Here is a 19,712-nt window from a genome sequence, read left to right as displayed (position 1 = left end):
TTTAACTGCCGAACAGTTTTTGTTATTATTAATATTAATTTATTAATTTTTTCTTTAAAACTAAAATGGCATCAAGTTTAATTTGTTAAGAACAATAAAGGCAAGCTAAGTAAGTGAAATACAATGCAACACATTCATTAAATTTCTGCAATATTTGTCATCTTCAACATTCAGGCTCTCAATCACATGGGCAAAATTGGATGGCCGCATTTGCTTAAGGCCAAGGCCGAAGGGAACTCCGATTTGCCTTTCAATTTCGGCACGGAAATGACCACGTTCAAAATTTGTCGCCTGCTTGGGGCTTACATCGACTGCAGTGTAAATGTATTAGGAAACCGCAGAAGACTAAATCAGACTCGCCACAAGCAGATGCACGGAGCACAAACACAGATTGCAAAACAACAATACCAAGAAGACCTTTAAACCTTTAAACCAATGGGCATTTCTTTCAAAATTGTCTGATCTTCGTTAAGTTGCTGTTTACTATTTAATGGTTTTGTAATTAATTGATAATTAATTAATAATTGACGAGCCTTGTCCATTACACTCAAGGTATATCAATTATTTACTGAGTTTCCAATTCGCAAGTCACAAAAAGGCACTTCAATTGTGGCGATTATGAGACCAGACAAATGTTTTGGTATCGTGACTAACTTCTGGGAATTTCAATAGGTCAAATGGGCCCTAAGCGTAATTATCATCAAAGGTCAGATATCACACATACCATAAACAATTTTGAAATGACGCTTAGTAATTGCGTTATGTAGTCTTCGGTGTATTACATTCGCCTGTTCCTTCTTTCCTTGTTCAAAATAATAATCATTGTGGTTTGCCGCTGACGGCTGTTGCTTCCGTTTCAATTTAATTGGCAAGAACGCTCCATATCGAATTTTCCACCATGGTTTTTCCATTTGCTTTTACTGAATTGTGCGCCCCCTTATCGAAAATAATACACATTTTGAAATAAATTGCACCTAACATAACATGACATAAATTCAAAACGACACTTAATACGTTGTAAATGCAAATAAATAAAAGTTTTACAACATTGTGCATATGACCCATTACTCGCTTCACACTGCCTCTTTCGATCTGACTGCCTGTAAATATAATGGTTAAGAGTGCACAAAATATGTTATGCACTTCCACTTTTAATTTAATAGCATTTGACACATGTTTTTGCACTCACTTTAGCTCTTTGGGGTATTTTCTGTTTGTTTATGTTCTGCCAATTTTTTGATGCACCTTTTGCGACACTTTATATGTACTTGTGAATGGTAAAGTGATTTAAGTCTTTGTGGCTCTGTGAAGTGCTCCTTAAGTTTTACAATTTATTTATTGCAATTAAGAGATTTATGGAGGAAGCGAAGTTGATTCCTTCTCGAGCAAGGAAAACGTATTTAATTACTTTTAAGCTCGCCAAATTATATTTGGTTTTTACTCTTCTTGATTATTCATTAGTGTCTTATATATTTTCAAAAATTAGATAGAGCATCCTAGGGATGCATTTTATGAGTTTCAGAGACATAGAAACCCTCTACCCAACAAAGATTCTCACATTCGTGCGAGAGTTTGGGGTTGATGGAGGAGCTATAGGCTCAGAAGGGGGCACAATAGATCGAGTAGGTTGCAGTGCAGTCCCTCAATAGTAATAATATATATTTTCTAATTGAAATATATACTGATGCTTTTTATTCCAAAAATTAAATTTAAACATTGAATCTCTTGAGCATAAATATTACGTTGAATTTACTCTGGTACCAAAGATAAAACTGTAGATCTTAAGTGTTTATTTCCAATATAGATATTGCAAATAATCGTAGATGATTACGGATAATAAGAAAAAATAATTTACAAGATACGTCTTTCCTTTTCGGTAGGAATTCACTTTGGTATGTCATTGATCAATTGTAAAAGCTTTCTTAATATCGATTTAGAAACACAGATGACGATGACATATTCATATTTAGCAAACATTTTCTGTGTAGATGTGCACACATTTCTCTTTTTATTCTCAGGAATTAGCATGTTACCCATGCTGATATCATGCAAATTGCAGTCTTCCATTCAGGAGTGAGCACGGGAGGCAACTTGTCAAGACCCAATTGACTGTCTGCTTATCAAGAATTGCCCATCGTAAATCAGAGCATTCCATGCCAAATGCATACCCTTAACTGGCATGTAAATACCTGTTGATATATACATATATTGTATTTTGTCTGCTATTGAAATTTGTCAGAAGATATTGATTCTGTTGTTTTGTTTGTCTTAAATCATGCAGTAAGCATATTGAATTGAAGTCCCTCATGAGACTGATTTAATGGTAGCGTCTTCGAAATATTGGCCGTGTTAAACCCATAATTACAAATGCTAATGAAATTGATACAATTTATATGGTAGCCCATAATCATCACATCACAATATAAATGTGGGCGTGCCGCTAAATCCTCGTTAAGTGCTTAGCAAATGCTTCATACATTTTTTCCAAAGGTCTCTCTTTGATTTATGTAACGTCTCGTGAGACGCGTCTGTCTAAATAAAGCAAGGTAGGGAGCAGAAGGATGTGGGTTGAGGCTGAGAGCAGGCATTCCAGCTTGATTTATTCTTGGCTTCACTGGCTGTCTGGCATTCAAAAAAAATATATACATATATTTCAATGAAACTGTGGCAAATACAACATAATTTTTGGAGCGCTTGTGCAGAAAAGCAGAACGAGATACAAAACAGATGAATTATGTGTAATTAGATGGCTTCAAATCATTGAACTCATTTACACGCTGATTAAATTTGAAATTTAAAATTTAAAATAATGTGCTCCTATGAAAGGCAAAATATGAACTTTAAATTAATTTCAAATTAATACATTTTTGTTGCATTAAAAATACAAATAATTAGATACTAATTAGTTTCGTAAAATAAAAATTATTATTATTATTCTACATTATTATACACAAATTATACATTATAAAAAGTAAAAGCATCAATGTTTTTGCTTTAACGCTAGACCAAATCACTTGGGGCCTTCGTTAAAACCAGGCCATAATTAGCCGTCCAATCAAGCATAAAATGAAGACCATGCAAATATTTGCTTTTCCCCAATTTCTAGAGTAAGTAAAACGCCTTAAGACAAATACAAAATTGCTATTTACCCCTTTTCTCAATGTCTAATGACGTTTTTTCTGGGCCTCCAAAAACTTGGCAGTGCAGCACGCTGCTGAATTGGCCATCAAAGGCGTTCTAGGAACAACACCAAGTCACACTCTGGACAACAATCTCCATATACTCCCCAATAAAAACGTTTGGGAAGAGCAACTTGCTCGACTAATGAGAAACTCTTGCAACAGCAACCATCTGCCAATGTATTCTATTACCTGAAACCTGTGCCCTCAGGACTATTTGGACACTTATACACAGATTAAATCTTAACAACCCAGGTGGTCCACTGCACTGAACCTTTTAATTAGGAAATCGTTTTAAATTACAAATTGATACTGAGACGATAAAAAAATGGTTTTAGAAATATCCTGTATGGCCTATGACTAGAATAAACTACTCTTAACTATCAAACCAAACCTAACCCAAACTAAATTTAACCCACACAGACAACTTCAAATCACATTCACTGAGTTTTGAGAAATATTGCATGAAGTAAATGTATTTATTTTCTTTAAAGCAAGACTTCAAAATATTGTAACGAATTTTGCTCAAGGTTGCAAATTAAGTTTTTGAACACACACACAAATGCTTACTTATGAGAAGTTTTACAGAGCTCGCTAATTGAGTTAGTCTATTAGCTGGCAGCTGTGTGGAAATGTTTAGAAATAATTAATCTGAAATTAACGTCACTGTTTTGATTAGAAATACTATAATACCAGCCAACTACTAGCTGCTCATTAATATGAACGAGCATCGTGTATCTAAAAATATATATAACATTGTTGTAATAAGTAGCAATTTGGTGCGGTTTGCGGGGGATACATTAAGAACAATAATGAGCAGCATTTGAGTGGTTCTCGCATAAAACACGTAATAAACTTGCCTTATCTGGTCTTTGCACTCACATAACTTTTTTTTTTTTTTTTGTCGAATTAGATAAAGCTGCGATTACATACAATTATGTAGATATAGTAGTGTGAATATTGTATTCGATGGACTATCTCATAACGCGTAGCTTTATCTATTTATTGTCTTGTTTTGTGGGCTGGGTGTTTTATGCAGTTCAGCACGTGATAAAGTGTATATGGAAATGAATAAAAATTTGCAAAATATGTCCTTAATAGAACTTAACAAGCTGTGATTGCAAGTCAAATTATATGATCCACTGAAGGCCGCACACAGGACAATAGGGGACAATAGCCATATCATAACTTTATATAGAAGCATGTGGTTGGTAATGGAAAGAAAATCAGATATACAGCACAAAAGGAAACTTCGAGTTTCTTACGCATCAAGTCAAAACATTTGTAAGCTTTACAGTCGAGCGAGACCGACTGCGGAATACCCTGTTAACAGTATATCAGCTGATAAATGGTATGAGTGGAGGATGTTGTTGACTTTGTCTCTAAGATTGCGTTAGAAGTGAGGCCAACAAGTTATTTTTATCAATATTTAACCCTCTAAGGACTCGTGACTCTAGGCAGCAGTGGGCGTGGCCATATATTTTTTGTCATACATGAAGCAAGACAAAGACATGATTTGTTGTGGCTAGCGATATTGGTAAAATAAAAGGCTTTCTTTTTCTTGTCTTTGTCTTTGTATTTTCAGCAAAAATGTATTTTTTTTTTAAAATTCACAAATATTTAAACAGTCTGCGTCGAGTCTGTGCTTGGCTAATGCATTATTGGTTAAATAAAAAAGAAATCTTTTGATAAAATATGGTTTATGTAAGATTGCAATTTACAAACCATTTTCCAATGCAATCAAAACGTTGGCGGCATAAATAAAATATTTTGTGTAATTTACAATTATTTAACTTTTTTATTACAGTAACTTTTTTTTTATCATAAAGCAGTCCAAGTCTTAATATCTTTGAGTTATAAAAAGTCGCATATTAATGTCCTTTTTCCAAGGCTATCGCAGTGCGCTGCTGATTGTAACTCTCCACAGCACACACAACCACACACACCCCCATATACACCTACACACACACATACACCCACCCACATACACATGCGTTCAAATCCATGTATCTGAGTCCAATGTTATTTGTTTTGCATATCGCACGGAAATAAAACTGAGTAATGGAATTTACGTGATTTTAATTTGCCGTGCCATAAAAAAATATTTGTACAAATATAGTACGCATATAAACTTCAACACTTTTAACCGGAATAATAAAGCAGAGTTTGATTGAACATACTTCAATAAAAATGCGCAAGAGGATTGTCAATTTGATTGGTATTTATTTCCAATAAACTGCGGCAGGAATGCTTAAGAGCGTTATTGTTATTGTTTAATTTTATTATTTAAAAATCAAGCGGAAGATTTATTGCCAATTTCCTCATGTTTCGCCCACTCTTGCTCTTTCTGTGCGACTGTGGGCTGTGATGAATGATTGTGGTATTTGGCCAGCGTTGACCCAGCAAACAACAAGCATCAATTACACTCACCTTGTGACGAGTATCGACAATGTGAGTGTGTATGAGTATGAATACCCAGACCTACGCATAACTGTCAGGTTAAAAGTGTTGCATGTGGATAACGGAGCCGTTCTCACCGTGACCCCAAAAGGCCGCATCTCGAATGTGGCAAGTGCTGGTGAAACTGCTGAAACGATTGGCACATGGCGACATTTGAGCTGCGCTAACCTGACCTGACCTGCTGTTGCTGTGTGCTTCCTATTAAAATGTAGCAATGCCTCTGATTGATTTACGAGGGTGTGCAGTCAGGATATAACAGCCATGGCCAACCTGTTGAGCCCAGCAGCACATCCCGGCCAGTCAAGCGCTTCTCAATTGACCAGTTGCACAACCACATTGTCCATTGCACTGCATATTTTGATTGCTGTCGTTTGCTGGAATGCTGGTACTGGCAACTCAGCAACGCTCTATTGATTTTTTCGGACTTGTTTTCTGTTCTGTTTAATCAGAGCAACAATTGTTATTCGATGCTGTTCGTGGCTCCAATTAGACCCCTTACAAATATTATTCCCATTGAAGGATTTTCTTTGAAATTTCTGATAAATCAGGCATATTTTAAAATCGAAAAACTGTGGAGAAACCTAAAGAGTTTTTCGAAAATTTAAATGCAGAATGTGTTTAGTATATATATATTATATGGGAACGTAGGAAACACACACCGTACACACCTCAACACAAAATTATCACACCCTTTGTAAGGGTACACAAAACAGGTAACAAAGGAAAGTTCTACAGTGCCTGGCCAGTTTGGCCGCATTGTTTCGACTGTTCTCTTTCTGTGTGCTAATGAGCCATCTAAGTACATAAATATTAAATGCCAACACTACACTACAAAACTGGCATCCCCAAGTTGAGACCAGCTGCAAATTTATGACCCGTGCACAACATTTGAATTTTTTAAGCGCTCTTGACTTAATTACTTGGCAAAAATGTGAGGAAGTCAAATGCCGTCGTTGTCGGGCCCAAAGGCCGCACTCTGATAGGCCTGTGTTTGTCCTGCGACATGGCGGACAGGGCACTGTTGGCGTTAAATGAAACAGACTGCAGGTAAATGCTTTCAGGGTGCCTGAGCACAAAAGTTTTCTGAGTTTTCCTGCCGCATAAAATGAAAATTCATTAGCTAATTAATTGGCCGTCTCATCAACACTTGGTGTGACGCAAAATTATAAAGGCATAATTTATATTTGTAAATAAATCTTGAGCTGAAAAAGGTATGAGTGCCCGACTAGCAAATACCCTAAACACAACTTTTTTAACATTTTTTCCCCCCTGAAAAATTAAGTATGAATTAATTTCTATGTTCATTGTCCGATTTAAATAATGCATCTTGTAAATTATATCATGTCTCTAAAAATTAATGGTTTTCAATTTAAGGGGAAGAGCGATGGAGGTATGCGTATACTTATTAAATTTTCTAATTTATAAGGATCTCTTAAGAATGGTCAGATAAAAGGATATTGCTATAGTGACTCAGTTGCTGATGCTAATTAAGAATACAAGTTCTTTATGGGGTCGAATATACTTCTCTCTGCGTTAGACATTGATTTCAACAACTTAATGGTACCCTTTTACCCCAGGATATAATTAGCAAAGATGATATAAATTACGAGGAAGCGCATTAGCCCAATAACCCGTATAAATTAATTTTGTTAGCTTTTAGCATTCATTCATTACAATTATTCAAAGTGGAATTCGCCATCATTATTTGACATTCAAGCGTGACAGCAAATAAAATAAATAATATCTCGAACTTCTATTAAAATAAGATCCAAGGAAGTTAAGGCCTGTCAATCTGCCTCTAATATATATTAATTTAGTAAATTAATAATAATCGTGTTAAATATAATGAATATGAAATAATTAATAACAGTTTCAAATAAGGCAAATGAAATCATTTTATTTAGCTGTCAAAATCTAAAGAAAGATATTGATATTTTAGCCATTGCAGTGTATAAATGGACAAAACACAGTCCAAACACATAAATAAATCAAATGAGAGGCTTGCGAATTGGTATCCTGATTTATACGGGATGGATACAAAGATTATATAATTACACTACTCTTAATCTTCTGTAAAATTATTTATATATGAATTATGTTTTTCCTTTCCTAAATGCATAAGGTGTCAGCTTCCTTTAAAAAGGAGAAGTAAGAAGTAAAATTAACTTCTTTAAATTCTGCTTACTTTGCTGCCATTATTGCATTCCGCGAGTAGCTGTCTGCATTTGTTGAGGTCATTAATGGCCTTGATGGTAAGCACCCATCAATTTCAGTTAGGTGCTCTCTGTGCAACCACAACATGCTGGCTGAGTTTTCGGATATCAGACATACGCAGCCAACACATGTCTGTCTCAATGTGCTTAGTTTCTGGACCCGAGCGTATCGTGACGTTGTTTTGAATGGAAGCGATAAAACTTAATTGCCCTGCGTGACACGCCATGGGAAATGGGAACTACTCAACAGGCAGCATGACTGCGTTGGCAGGATGGAATTCGATGTGCGTTGTTGACAGCTCATCAAACTGATTTAATGACCCTCATTGGTGCAGGTTAACAAGCCAAGTTCAATTGGCTAGCAGCATCAAGTGGCAGCGCGTAGCTGTGATTAAATGGCTAAGTAATTAGCAGAAGATTATAATCTCGGCACAAGCTGGCACGTGAACAGCGTTCACTGATAACACTTGGCTACCAATCGCCAAATCAAATCCACTTGACGACATCTTCTCCATCGCCTCAATGACAGCTTTCCCCAGCTTCCAAACAAATTTGTTGCTCTTATTCCGAAGCGTCGCAAGCAACGCAACAAAGAAATTGACCGGCAAAAATAGCAGAGGATGAAAATTACATGGCTCTTTGCTGATTATGGACAGAGTGGTTAGTTTGCCAGCAAACAGTGCAGGCGTGTCTGAGGCGGTCTAAGCCAATTTGCCTTGTATTGTGCAGTTAATAAATAGTTAAGCTGCTCAACTGTTCGGCTATTTCAAGCACTCGACCCTGATAAAGTATTATTAGACGGCGTCTGCGTTCTGATGAACGATGAAGCTGCCCGACTGACTGACTTTTTTGCAGATTAATGTGCGTCACTTGAATACCCTGTATATGAAGACCGCCAAAAAACACGAAAGAAATTTAATTTGCAAGTTCTGAAATTTCATATTTATTGTTCTTTGCATTCCAGATCAAATATCTAATTGAAATTTTTGTTGAAAAGATTGAAAATAAAGTGCTTCACAAAATGTGACAAATATGATAAAATGTTCTTTTGTGCAATTTTAGCGTCTGGGCTTGCATATATACGATGTATTCGATTTATGGAATAACACTTTTACTTATTATTCTCTTGCAGAGCGAATGAAGGTTTGGATATGAACAATTATCAGAGATGAACTTATAACAACTGACTACTGACTATTGCATTATATTGCTGCCTTATCTAGAAATCATAAAATGTTCATTAAATTAACTGCATGGACGATTCAATATATCAGTCATTTACCTTTTAAAATATTCATTTATTACTTTTAATACCTATTGTGGTGGTCTTGGCTCAAAACTAACCAAATGACAAGTGTGCTTAGTCCTTTGAAATCCATTCCTTTGTCATGTCTACACCGCAAATTCTATATTTTCACACAGCCTGCGTTTAATGCCAAGTCACAATGCTGGTCTTGTGCCCATTTAATTAATAAGAGAACATAATCCAATATAATGCCATTAATTACATTGTATATTGAAAGCTGTTCTTATATAATATGCACATTCTGTCAACTTAAATAGTTCAGTTCAGTTTAATTAATGGCCTAACATCTCATGTGTCGTCTCGGAATCAACACGTGCTCCTTGGCCCACAATTTATGACACGTCAAAAGCAGCCGTAGATCCTGCGACTTCTGCGACTCCTTTTTAGCTTCTGTCTCTTTGTGTGTCTGTCGCCAACCTTTACCCGTTCGCCGCCGGTGACAAGCCTGCCTTGCAACTTATAGCAGTATGCAAATATATATATGTGCTTATATCGCAGCTCATATTTCAACTTGGCTCGGGCTGACAGCTATCCAAAGCAAAGTGTCACCTGTTGATTGTTTGTTTTACCTGTGTATCCTGTGCATATTTGAATGCTCGAATTTATAAAAATTATATATTACATTTTGTGCAGCTGGGCTGTCAGTGTGTAAGCGTTGAGCTGGGTATTCTTCACGACCGAATCTTAAATGTGCTTTCATACATATATCCAAATATACTCATATAAGAGTATATTTACATAGTAGTTTTTGTTTTTTTTTTATATCCAATTAGTTTTTGCCTGCAAATTTATGTAATTCTTTGCTTGTTTTAATTAAACTATATAAATACAAATTCTTGTTTTTACTAGTCCATGGATTTCCTTATTGTGTTTATACTGTCTTTGGCTGCTCTTCTTCTTGCCTTGTCCCTTTTCTGTCAGTTTAATTTGGTGGAAAATTGCAACTGGCAAGCTAATTAAGCTTTAGGCAAGATAAATTATCTGACCGCCAGGTGGCGCTGTCAATTGACCACCATCCCGGAGTTAAATGTGACTAAACAGGGGGAGTCATTGGATTGGGCAGATGTTTGCTTTCAACTACATAGTACGTTCTTATTATTGTGTCTTAAGCGACTTGACTGTATTTGTATTTTGTTTGCCCCAAATTTGTGGCATTGACATTCGCCTGAAGCCAAGGAAAAACATTTGCCGTCGGCTTCTTTGTCGCCTCGTCGATTTGCTTATATTGTCTGGAATTTTGTGATTCGCACTTAAATATTGATTGTGTTTTTTCTGAGGCCACTTCTGTTTTTATTTTTATTATATTTTTTTTGCCGGCGTCAGATCAATATTACACACATTACGCATACACACAATGCGCCGCTGGCGCATATTTTACAATTTGCAGGCAAATCAATTTAAACTTTTTGACATGCCCATAATATATGCAAAATTACGTGATAATTGCTGGCAAATGTGTCTGTAAATTCCCAAAGGCCTCTATACAATATTAGGTTTATGCGCAGATTGTTTTTGGCTTATTCAAAATCCACTGAATATATTTATACAGTCCGATTGACTGACTGAAAAATGGTGAATTTAGGACACAAATTTGAATCAGTGGTGACCATTGATCATATTGCAAATTTATGCATTACTTTGTTTCATCAAATATGTACAGTAATTCCAAGAACGGAAATGTGTGGCCGGATGCAACGAGGCATCGCGTAACAAATGACAGGATACGGATATTCGCATAATATGCAGATATGCAAATAAATTTGTCATATGCAAATGCTAACCAGAGGTTATATCCGAAATAGTGTAATGATTAATAATTGTCAACTTTACCTTCAGCTTGTCTTTTAATAGTTGGTTATTTCGGGTCATAACCTTTACGCCCCAAGTGAAGCATATTCATTATTAAATTACAGCAAACAGCTGAAGGACTCTGACGCGAATGCATTTAAAGGACTAACGATCCATTTCGCATACGAAATGTCAAATTCACTTTAACACCAACCCACTTAAACAAACATCCGGTCTGTAAAGGACTACAATGCCAATTGCCATTGAATTTACTTAATAACTTTCCCCCCGGTTTTTAGTGCCTGAGGAGTACAAACATACATAGATTTCCCGTAAGCTAATTCGTGATTTTCTCTCAAAGCAATAGCGTTGAACAACAATTAAAATCAAGCATATTCGCATATTCTGCGAATTTTATTTTACTTGATGTGTTTACCACTTGGACTAGCATGTTGTCAACATGTTGTTTCCTAGATAATTCCAACTAATTGCAAGACAAATAATAAAATTGGTATATTCACTTGCCCGCAAAGATATGCAATTCTATTTTTAAACCTGGTTTAAACTACTAGAAAAATAATCAGTGACTTCCATTTGAGGGGCATACAATTCTCAATAACTTGGTACAATAAGCTTTCTTGGAATTTTTCCAGGACTTAGAAGTAGAAGGTAATTGGCTACAATAGTTTATATATCTGCTCTGATAAGTATGCAATTATTTTATAAGTTGGACTTATTCACTAGGAAAATATCTGTGCAGTGAAAATAATTCCGTCAAAGTGACATGCAGCTACTTAGAACTGGGAACAGTAAACATTCTTGGAATTTATCCAGATCTTATCTTAGTAGTTGCTTTTTGCCCATCAAATGCTCATTTCTCTTCTTAAAATGACGGCAAAAAATCAACTGACAACCTGCTGCAAAACACAAATAGTAATCAGATAGTGGGTGTCTAAATGCGATTGTAAATGTGTGTGCTTGTGGGCGTATTAAGAAACATATTCCACTTGGTTTCTATTCTCGTTTTGACTTGCAGCTGTTTCTGTTTTTTGTTTTTTTTTTTCCTCTTATTATTAGCCCTCGTTTATTATATCGCAACTACAACAGGCAGAGGGGCGCGAAGATGGTGACACGCCCACGTTGTGTTCTTATCGAGTGACACAAATCTGGGTTCAAGTGTTTGCTGTGTCTTGGCATAGGTATTGCAATCATAAAAGGAAGTAATTTGTTTTTTAATAATAATTTGCAGATGGAGAGAGAAGATATAAAACTGCCTGTGGGAATTTAAAACATTCTCTGCCAACGTATGCATAAATTGATAAAAATTATCTTTTTTTTAGATGTAAGGTGAACCCACATCTTTAAATTATTTATTGTTTACTAACTCACTTTATCTAGTGACTTAATATCTTGTGAAATTAATTGCCTTAAGTCTCAGCACTCGTTAAACAAATCCGATAAAAGCGCAATCCTGCATTACGTTGTTAAAGTGGCTCAACATTAGCCAAATATTTGAAAAGTACACAAGGACTCGAGTGCTATAGACTCAAGGGTTTTCCTGCGTGGACAAACAGAAAAAAATTGATTGACAATTATTGATATTTTATGAGCATGACCTAAAACACGTTGATGTAAATTTGATGTGGGCTCTCGACAGACATTATCCAATTTGGAAATGGCTCAAAAATTGTTTAGTGATTTCTTGTTTGTTATTACTTTTTGATTACTTCAAATTACAATGGAAGTAGAGAAGTAGCTAACTTCGTTCTATATACATCGATAAGCTAAAAAGAACGACTGACTTTGTCTCGATTAGATTCCATAAATGATATAAATTTTAATCTGAAGTTTTGTACGTTAAAAAAAAATGTATTTTTATATTTTTTATAATAAAGGAGTCGTGCTCATTCAAAAGTATAGAATGAGGTGAGACAGATTTCTCGACAAAATTGTTATACTTTTTCAAGTTTTTAAATAAGAATTACGGTTTTGTTTTAAAATAATTTTAGTGTTCTAGGATCCTAGTTTGATTTGTAGGACATCTGTGGAAATTCCTAAATTTTAACTGAAGTTAGCTTTATTGCTATTATTAATATTATTTGAAATTTTTCTCTCTCTATATCTTGGGTAATTGTGTATTCACTTATTATCAAAGCCAAGATAGCGAAATCATTTTACGAAATTTTCGACAATTTTCTGAAATCGAAATTGTTGCCATGAATTGTACAATTTGAAAGCCAAAGAATTGTCTCGACCTATTCTATTTAAACACAATTGCATAAAAGAATATTAAAAGAACTAAATAAAAATCAAACTACGTATAAAATGCAGATTTTTTTCGATAGTAAAGAATGGCAACAAAATGAGAATATATATTGAACTCACGTGCTTGCTCTCTGTTGTTTTGCTGGGAGCCAATGGGTCAATTAAATTGAATACAAATTAGATAAACTCGCGTTAACTGTTTGTAGCGCGATACGGCGATTTTATTAACTTTTTATTCGTTATCAGCGCTAGAGTTGAAATCTGTCAGATTTGGCTTCACAAATAATTACGATGACGTGTTTTGTGTGCAACATAAAAACACGTTGAAAAACTCACGTAAATTGTATTTCAAAATCTTTTCCAAATAAAAGTCAAACAAGAGGAAAATTGTTTTTTGGATTCAAAAATGGATTAATTTGACTGAAGCTTAATTGACAGAGCAAATCCAAAGAGTGATCACAATTAACTGTTTTCAAAACTGTTTTCTTAAAACCCCTTAGAGCAGCTGGCTGCCTGTTGGTTGGGTTGCTTGGTTCGACGCGCACGAAACGAATGCAACGCTAACGACGATGGCCACTTGTTTTATAGCGAACCGGAGCCGAACGCACGCAAGCACGCACGCCGACTCTTTCAACTTCAGCTGATGGGCTCCTGTTGCGCTTTCAATGAAAGCTTCGTCACTGGCTGTTTTGGTTGCTGTCTCGACTGAGCAAAAAGCTCCTGCCAGCGCCCACGCAGCACACAGCAGTGGCCGCTTTGACGTCACCCATGCGAGGTCGCGTTGATTTAAAGCTGTGCTAGTCGCCTGCCATTCGCTGGCGTTTGTTTTAGCCAGTCAATGTTGTTGTTGTTGCTCTTGTTGCTGCTGATTCTGGTCTACCCACGCACACAAACACACACACACACTCACTTGTGGTAGGCGGCGCTTAGAATTTTGGGCACCTTTTAGCTTAGCAGCTAATGAAATAGGTAAAACTATTGCAGGCGGCGCTTATTCTGCCCCAAAAAACCGGTGGCAGTTTTTCTCTCAACATTCTTTTATTTAATCCCACGCTAATGTTGCGATTATGTCCTTTCAAATGTTCCCCATGTTTAAATCCCATCCAGCAAACGGCAGCTCAAATTTCATTTTGCAGCTGTATTTACATTTCACATTTGACGTTTGGCTTAATCACTTAAAACGAAAGATAATCTGTTTTGTAATTTCAAAACAAATAACCATTAGGCTCATTATTACGCATACGCCTTTTGGAATGAGAGAATGCAAAGAGTAAAATACGTTTAATTGATTTGAATGTAAATTCCAATAATATTTCAATAAAGAATGTCTTAGGGATACAAGAAACATGATTTGATTCATCGAATTTAAAGGATTTTCATTCACGTTTTACTTCTACTTAAAATTTAATAATATTTTATCAAATCGTTGTAATTTAAGAGAGAGCGCACTGCAATATCAGCCCAAGGAAATTAGAGAAAATCCTTCTTGATTTGGTCACAAATTGGTAAAATTAAAAAAATTTCAAATTCCATTAACTATTTTCAAAATTTCCGAAAGTGCAAGAATATTTAGTCTTGTTCTTAGAAGAAATCTATAATTTCTGTGAAACTAAGTTATGAATTTGCCTGCTTTAAAGATGGCGAATTAACACAATTACTATAAACTTTATCATTAAATTAATAAATTGTATTTGTACGCACTGTCTTGCTCCATTATGCATTACATAAACTATTACACTTCTCTTAAAAAACAAATCAATGTGCACATTAATACATAATGCAAATAGCAAAAGATATATTTGATATTGTGACAACTATTTGATTAAATAAAATACGTAAATGCTTATATAATTTCATAGAGCTTCAAATTAAATAATCTGGTTTTAATCAATTCAGTTCCTAAGAAATAGGTATGTCCTGTTTTAATTATTTTTGCTTTGATATCAACAAAGAAATATTATTTAACAAAATGTTCATCTTTTGTGTGCCAAAGCAGTAATCGGTTCGTGCAAAACCTTCGGCTGACACCAATGAAAAGCTCGCGATGCTTTTGTGTTGTGGTTAAGCGGTTGGATAAAATACACTTGTGGCTGAAATTAACTGTCCGCTTGTAGCATTAAGCAACTCAAGCCTGTTATTAACTTAGTTGCCTGTTTTATTTATTTGCTACTTATATTATTAAAGAATTGAAGAGTTCAAGTTTTAAAAACCTATTGAAATGAATTTAAATTATTATTTAAAGTAAACTATATGCAGTTGAAAAACCTAGAAAAAAATACTTTGAAAATTAAAAATAAATATAACTGTATTAAATTAATAAAAAAAAAACTCACTTAAAGTTTTAGAATGTAAAAAAATAAATAAGGAATTTAATATATCTTGGACTTTAAACTGTTAAATGGTACAATATTTATTTATTGAGAAAGCAGAAATAGACCAATCATCCCAAAAAATGTTTATGTTTAGAGATTAGTAATTTGCCGAAAACATATATAATTAGGTCAAAAGAGAAGGAAGAAATAAAGAGAGAGAAAACAATAAGAGAGAAAAATACGAAAATATTTAATCATATTGAATTAAATAAATTTGTTCAGAGATTACCCGGAAATATTTTAAAGTTAAAATTTCAATTAATGGAAGAAGCGTTCTGTGGTAAATATGTGACACACTTAAAATAACTCGAACAGGATTGTGTAAAGTAAATGCGAAAGTAATTGAAAAGGCACAAAGTTCTTAAGAGGCCTACTGGGAACACAAAAGTTAAGACAATCCAATGGAGAAGAAGAACCTACGTCGCCATTTATTAATGTCAATATAATGAATGTTGCAAGATAAATGAGAAAAATGGCTATTGGAGTACGCTGGCAAACGAAGATTGGGATCCGATTTAACTCAGGCAGATTGAATTGCTCCTGAACCGAACTTGAGAGGGATTCACAAATAAGGCAGACTAAGGAAACATAAGAAAAGTTTGGTGTCGAAAGGGTCTTCAAACGCGATTCAATAGCACTTAATAAAGCCGAGTACACCCTTGGTCACATTAACAAATGGGGACATATGGATATTAAATTTGGTATTAAGGATATCCTTAATTGTAAAAATACGTTGCACAGCTCTGGAGTTTAAGCAATCGCCTTCCCTTTCATTTTGTACCATCTTCTCTAAGCTGCATTAAACAGCTTTCTTTCCTTTTAATCTGAGGTTGTCCTGTTTCTTATTCTCTATCCAGGACATCTGCATTTTAATCCCCCTTTAAAAGAGTTAGAGCGTTTTTTGACAGTTCATTAGTAAAGATCCGCTCAATCTTAGATTTGCTTAGCTCATCGTCGCAAATGCTCGCTCCCCCAGTGACATATTATCGATCATGGCTTGGATAGCTGCTTTGAGGGGGGCAGTTTTTCACCATTAATGCCACCCTGACAGATTTCGTACCACTGGCACACGTGTCCTCTTCCCATGTTTAGTGAGGCAAGCTGGTATCGCAACCCGCGACGCACACCTCTATTTTTGGGACTCTTTGGCTTTGCTTTTAGGCATAAATGTGGCCAACCTGACGTGCCAATGATCGTATATGTGAATAACACTCTGATTGCATTATCATACAAAATACAGTTTTACAATTTCTATTACAAAACTTCCATATCCACAATAAACTCAATTAATACCAGCTCTATCTAAATAAATTATTATCAATAACCAACAGAATTAATAAGGACATTATTGCTGAAATGAAGGACTGTACGATTACGATTCTCCAATATAATTCACTTAATATAATAGAATTGTATATTATTGCTATAGTTACTGCTATATGAGGCCAGAGTTAGGATTGAAATGTTTACAGATGATCAAAGTTATGCCAACGTATACTTCTTTCGAATACCAAAGTAATATATTGATAATTGTGGATTGTATTGATGTCGATAATAGATTTCTATCGAGTACTTGTGCTTATTGTGTACGATAACGAAATGACACTCGGACAAGTCTAAATCGATTCGACTTTTGATTTTTTCTAATAAAAGGGGCTTCTTTCTGCCTGTCAGAATCTTTTGCTCAACATTCTACAAATTACAAATGCGGTCGTTGCTCAAAAATCTGCATTCCAAAACTTTTCCATTACTTCATATATTGAGACAGTTTTAGTGGAAGCAAGTGTATATAGTATGAGATTAAAAATATCGTTAATGCCATTCTCTGAAGTCGATGGTCTAAAAATTGGAGTAAAACTCAAGTGTGTAATTTAGTATTCAATATTTAATATTTTACTCTTTATTCCATTGCTAATTAGTTCATTTTGTTGTATATTATTATGCAAATATTGCCGGATTTGTTCATTAAATAATATTTCATTGTTTTGGTATTAATTTAATTAACTTCTGTTCCTTAACACACATTGCTGGTCTTTGTATTCAACATTGATTCAAAACAAGTTCAACTTAACTTACAAAAAAAGGTATGGACAAAAAATATATTACATTTAAATTACAATTTAATTACAAATAAATAACCGTAAATATTGTAATTATTATTATTAAATATATTATTCAAATAATGTACACTTAAACTTATGCTTAGGAGTCGAGTGCTCATTGCTCTACACTTTCCATAATACGATAATTTTGCTATGCCAAATTCACGTTAACATTTTTTTAGCTGCCATTTTTAGTTAATGATCAATTTTGATTTTCTTTTTCTTTCATTTATTATTGCACAACATTTTCCAAAGACTTGTATTTTTGCTTTAACATTTTGTATATATATTTGTGCTTGATAATGTGTCTAAATTTCTAAATGTATTTTTAATTACTGCTGATACGTTTTCTTGTATTTAGTTGCTAAATCACTGAATTTCTCTTCATTTTTCTTTTTTTTTTGCGATTGCATTTGTTCGTTTTTTTTTTTTCTATAAGCAGAAAATTACAAAATATTAGTGGTTTAATTTATACTGAGAATAAAGCCAAGTAAAGAACAACGCCAGCCGGTGCTTTTTAGAAGTATATTAGTTGATGTTCTCAGTTGTTAGTTACTTAAATGCTTAAATGCTATGCCTAAATATATAAAAATGTGATATTCGATCTTTTACGCTACACAAAATTCGCCAATTACTAAAATTATCGCAAACATATATAAATATATATATATATATATATGTGTGTATATATATATTGTATAAGTCATATTGTGTATGTATATTTATAGTATATCGTATGTGGTATATCATTAACTATTGCTCAGTAAGTGTGTGTTTTGCGTGTTTAGCAACAAAAATATGTGCCCGCTACAAAAAACCGTTAGCTAATGCATTTCTATATAATTTCTTTTTGCTCGCTCAACACGACGATATCACAACAAAATGTACCAAGTAGAAGAATTAGTTATCGTTATCAGTTCGCACAGAATTACACCATTCACGTAAACGGAGGCGGCAACACGATCGGATCGAAGGTCTGCTGCACCATAGCAAAATTGCTGAAATTGGCCATGCGACGATAACCCCACAGATCCATGGCCTCCACGCAAACGTCCTGAATTTGCTTGATCTATAAAAAATGTAGACAATGTAAAGCATAATGATTTTTAGGATTGCTGCACAGACTCACCTCTTCAGCCTTGAGATCCAGCTTCCAGTGGAATGGCGCCGATCTGGAATCACGATATGTGGAACTAACGCCACCTTTGTTCTCCTTTGTATGTGTGTCCAGGAAGTCCTCGACAGCAGGATCAAAAGGCAAGCCATAAAACTGCAAAATGTCCTGGGTCATATCATAGGGATTCAGTGACAAATCCTCATAGCGCAAAGTTCTATAATAAAAAAACAAAGTATTTAAGAATCTATTTATTTTAAGAGTGCTTTAAGATAAAATGTATCAATAGAATACATAACTGATCAAGACTCTATATATATTTGACTGTAATATTCAGTATATCAACTATCCATTTTTGATGGGGAGAGGCTACAACAAAACTCACCTAAAACGCGTTGGATACGTCTTGAGCAGCTTCTCAGCCGTCTTGTAGTCATCAACGAGATCCTGGCAGACCAGTGCTGGTTCCTCGCAGTCCTCATTGCCGCCGCACCAGACGCGATGGCGACGCGATTGCATTGTGCCCCGCGGATCCCGCACTAGTAGCACAATTCGCACATTGGATGCACTGAAACAGAACAAAAAAGGTTCGAAAGTGTTATAAAATTAATTAGCATTAGTATCTATAATAAACAGCATAATTGTTGTGCATGAAGCGTGAAACTCGTTGTGCCATATCAACAGCTGAGGTCACTTTAAAGTGGCATTCAATTAAGTTAAATAAACAACTGAATTATTATAATTGGCATTTAATTGATAATTGTATCCCAGATCATTTTAATAAATAATGGTCTCCTACGTGATGCATCAAATTAAAAACATTCTGCTCAAGCTAATAATCTAATAACGACAGCCATATTTGTGATATTGAATTTTGTGACTATAGCTTGGTTTGAGTATGGTAGATAATGAT

General features: G+C 34.8%; 1 protein-coding gene across 1 annotated transcript in view; it reads right to left on the bottom strand.

Moving 5' to 3' along the window:
* Positions 1-18,379: 18,379 nt before the first annotated feature.
* Positions 18,380-19,712, bottom strand: part of LOC6566470 (carbohydrate sulfotransferase 4) — a 32,923-nt gene continuing 31,590 nt past the window's right edge. The window contains exons 2-4 of the mRNA XM_001993103.3: positions 19,185-19,367; positions 18,815-19,016; positions 18,380-18,754 (exon numbers count right to left, since the gene is read on the bottom strand). Of these exons, the coding sequence (XP_001993139.1) occupies positions 18,623-18,754; positions 18,815-19,016; positions 19,185-19,367 (517 nt within the window). The 3' untranslated portion in view covers positions 18,380-18,622. The remainder of the gene's footprint in view (positions 18,755-18,814; positions 19,017-19,184; positions 19,368-19,712) is intronic.

Source organism: Drosophila grimshawi, unplaced genomic scaffold (genome assembly GCF_018153295.1).
Source record: "Drosophila grimshawi isolate 15287-2541.00 unplaced genomic scaffold, ASM1815329v1 contig_1377, whole genome shotgun sequence".
Lineage (NCBI taxonomy): Eukaryota > Metazoa > Arthropoda > Insecta > Diptera > Drosophilidae > Drosophila > Drosophila grimshawi.
This window is presented reverse-complemented; position numbering and strand designations above follow the sequence as displayed.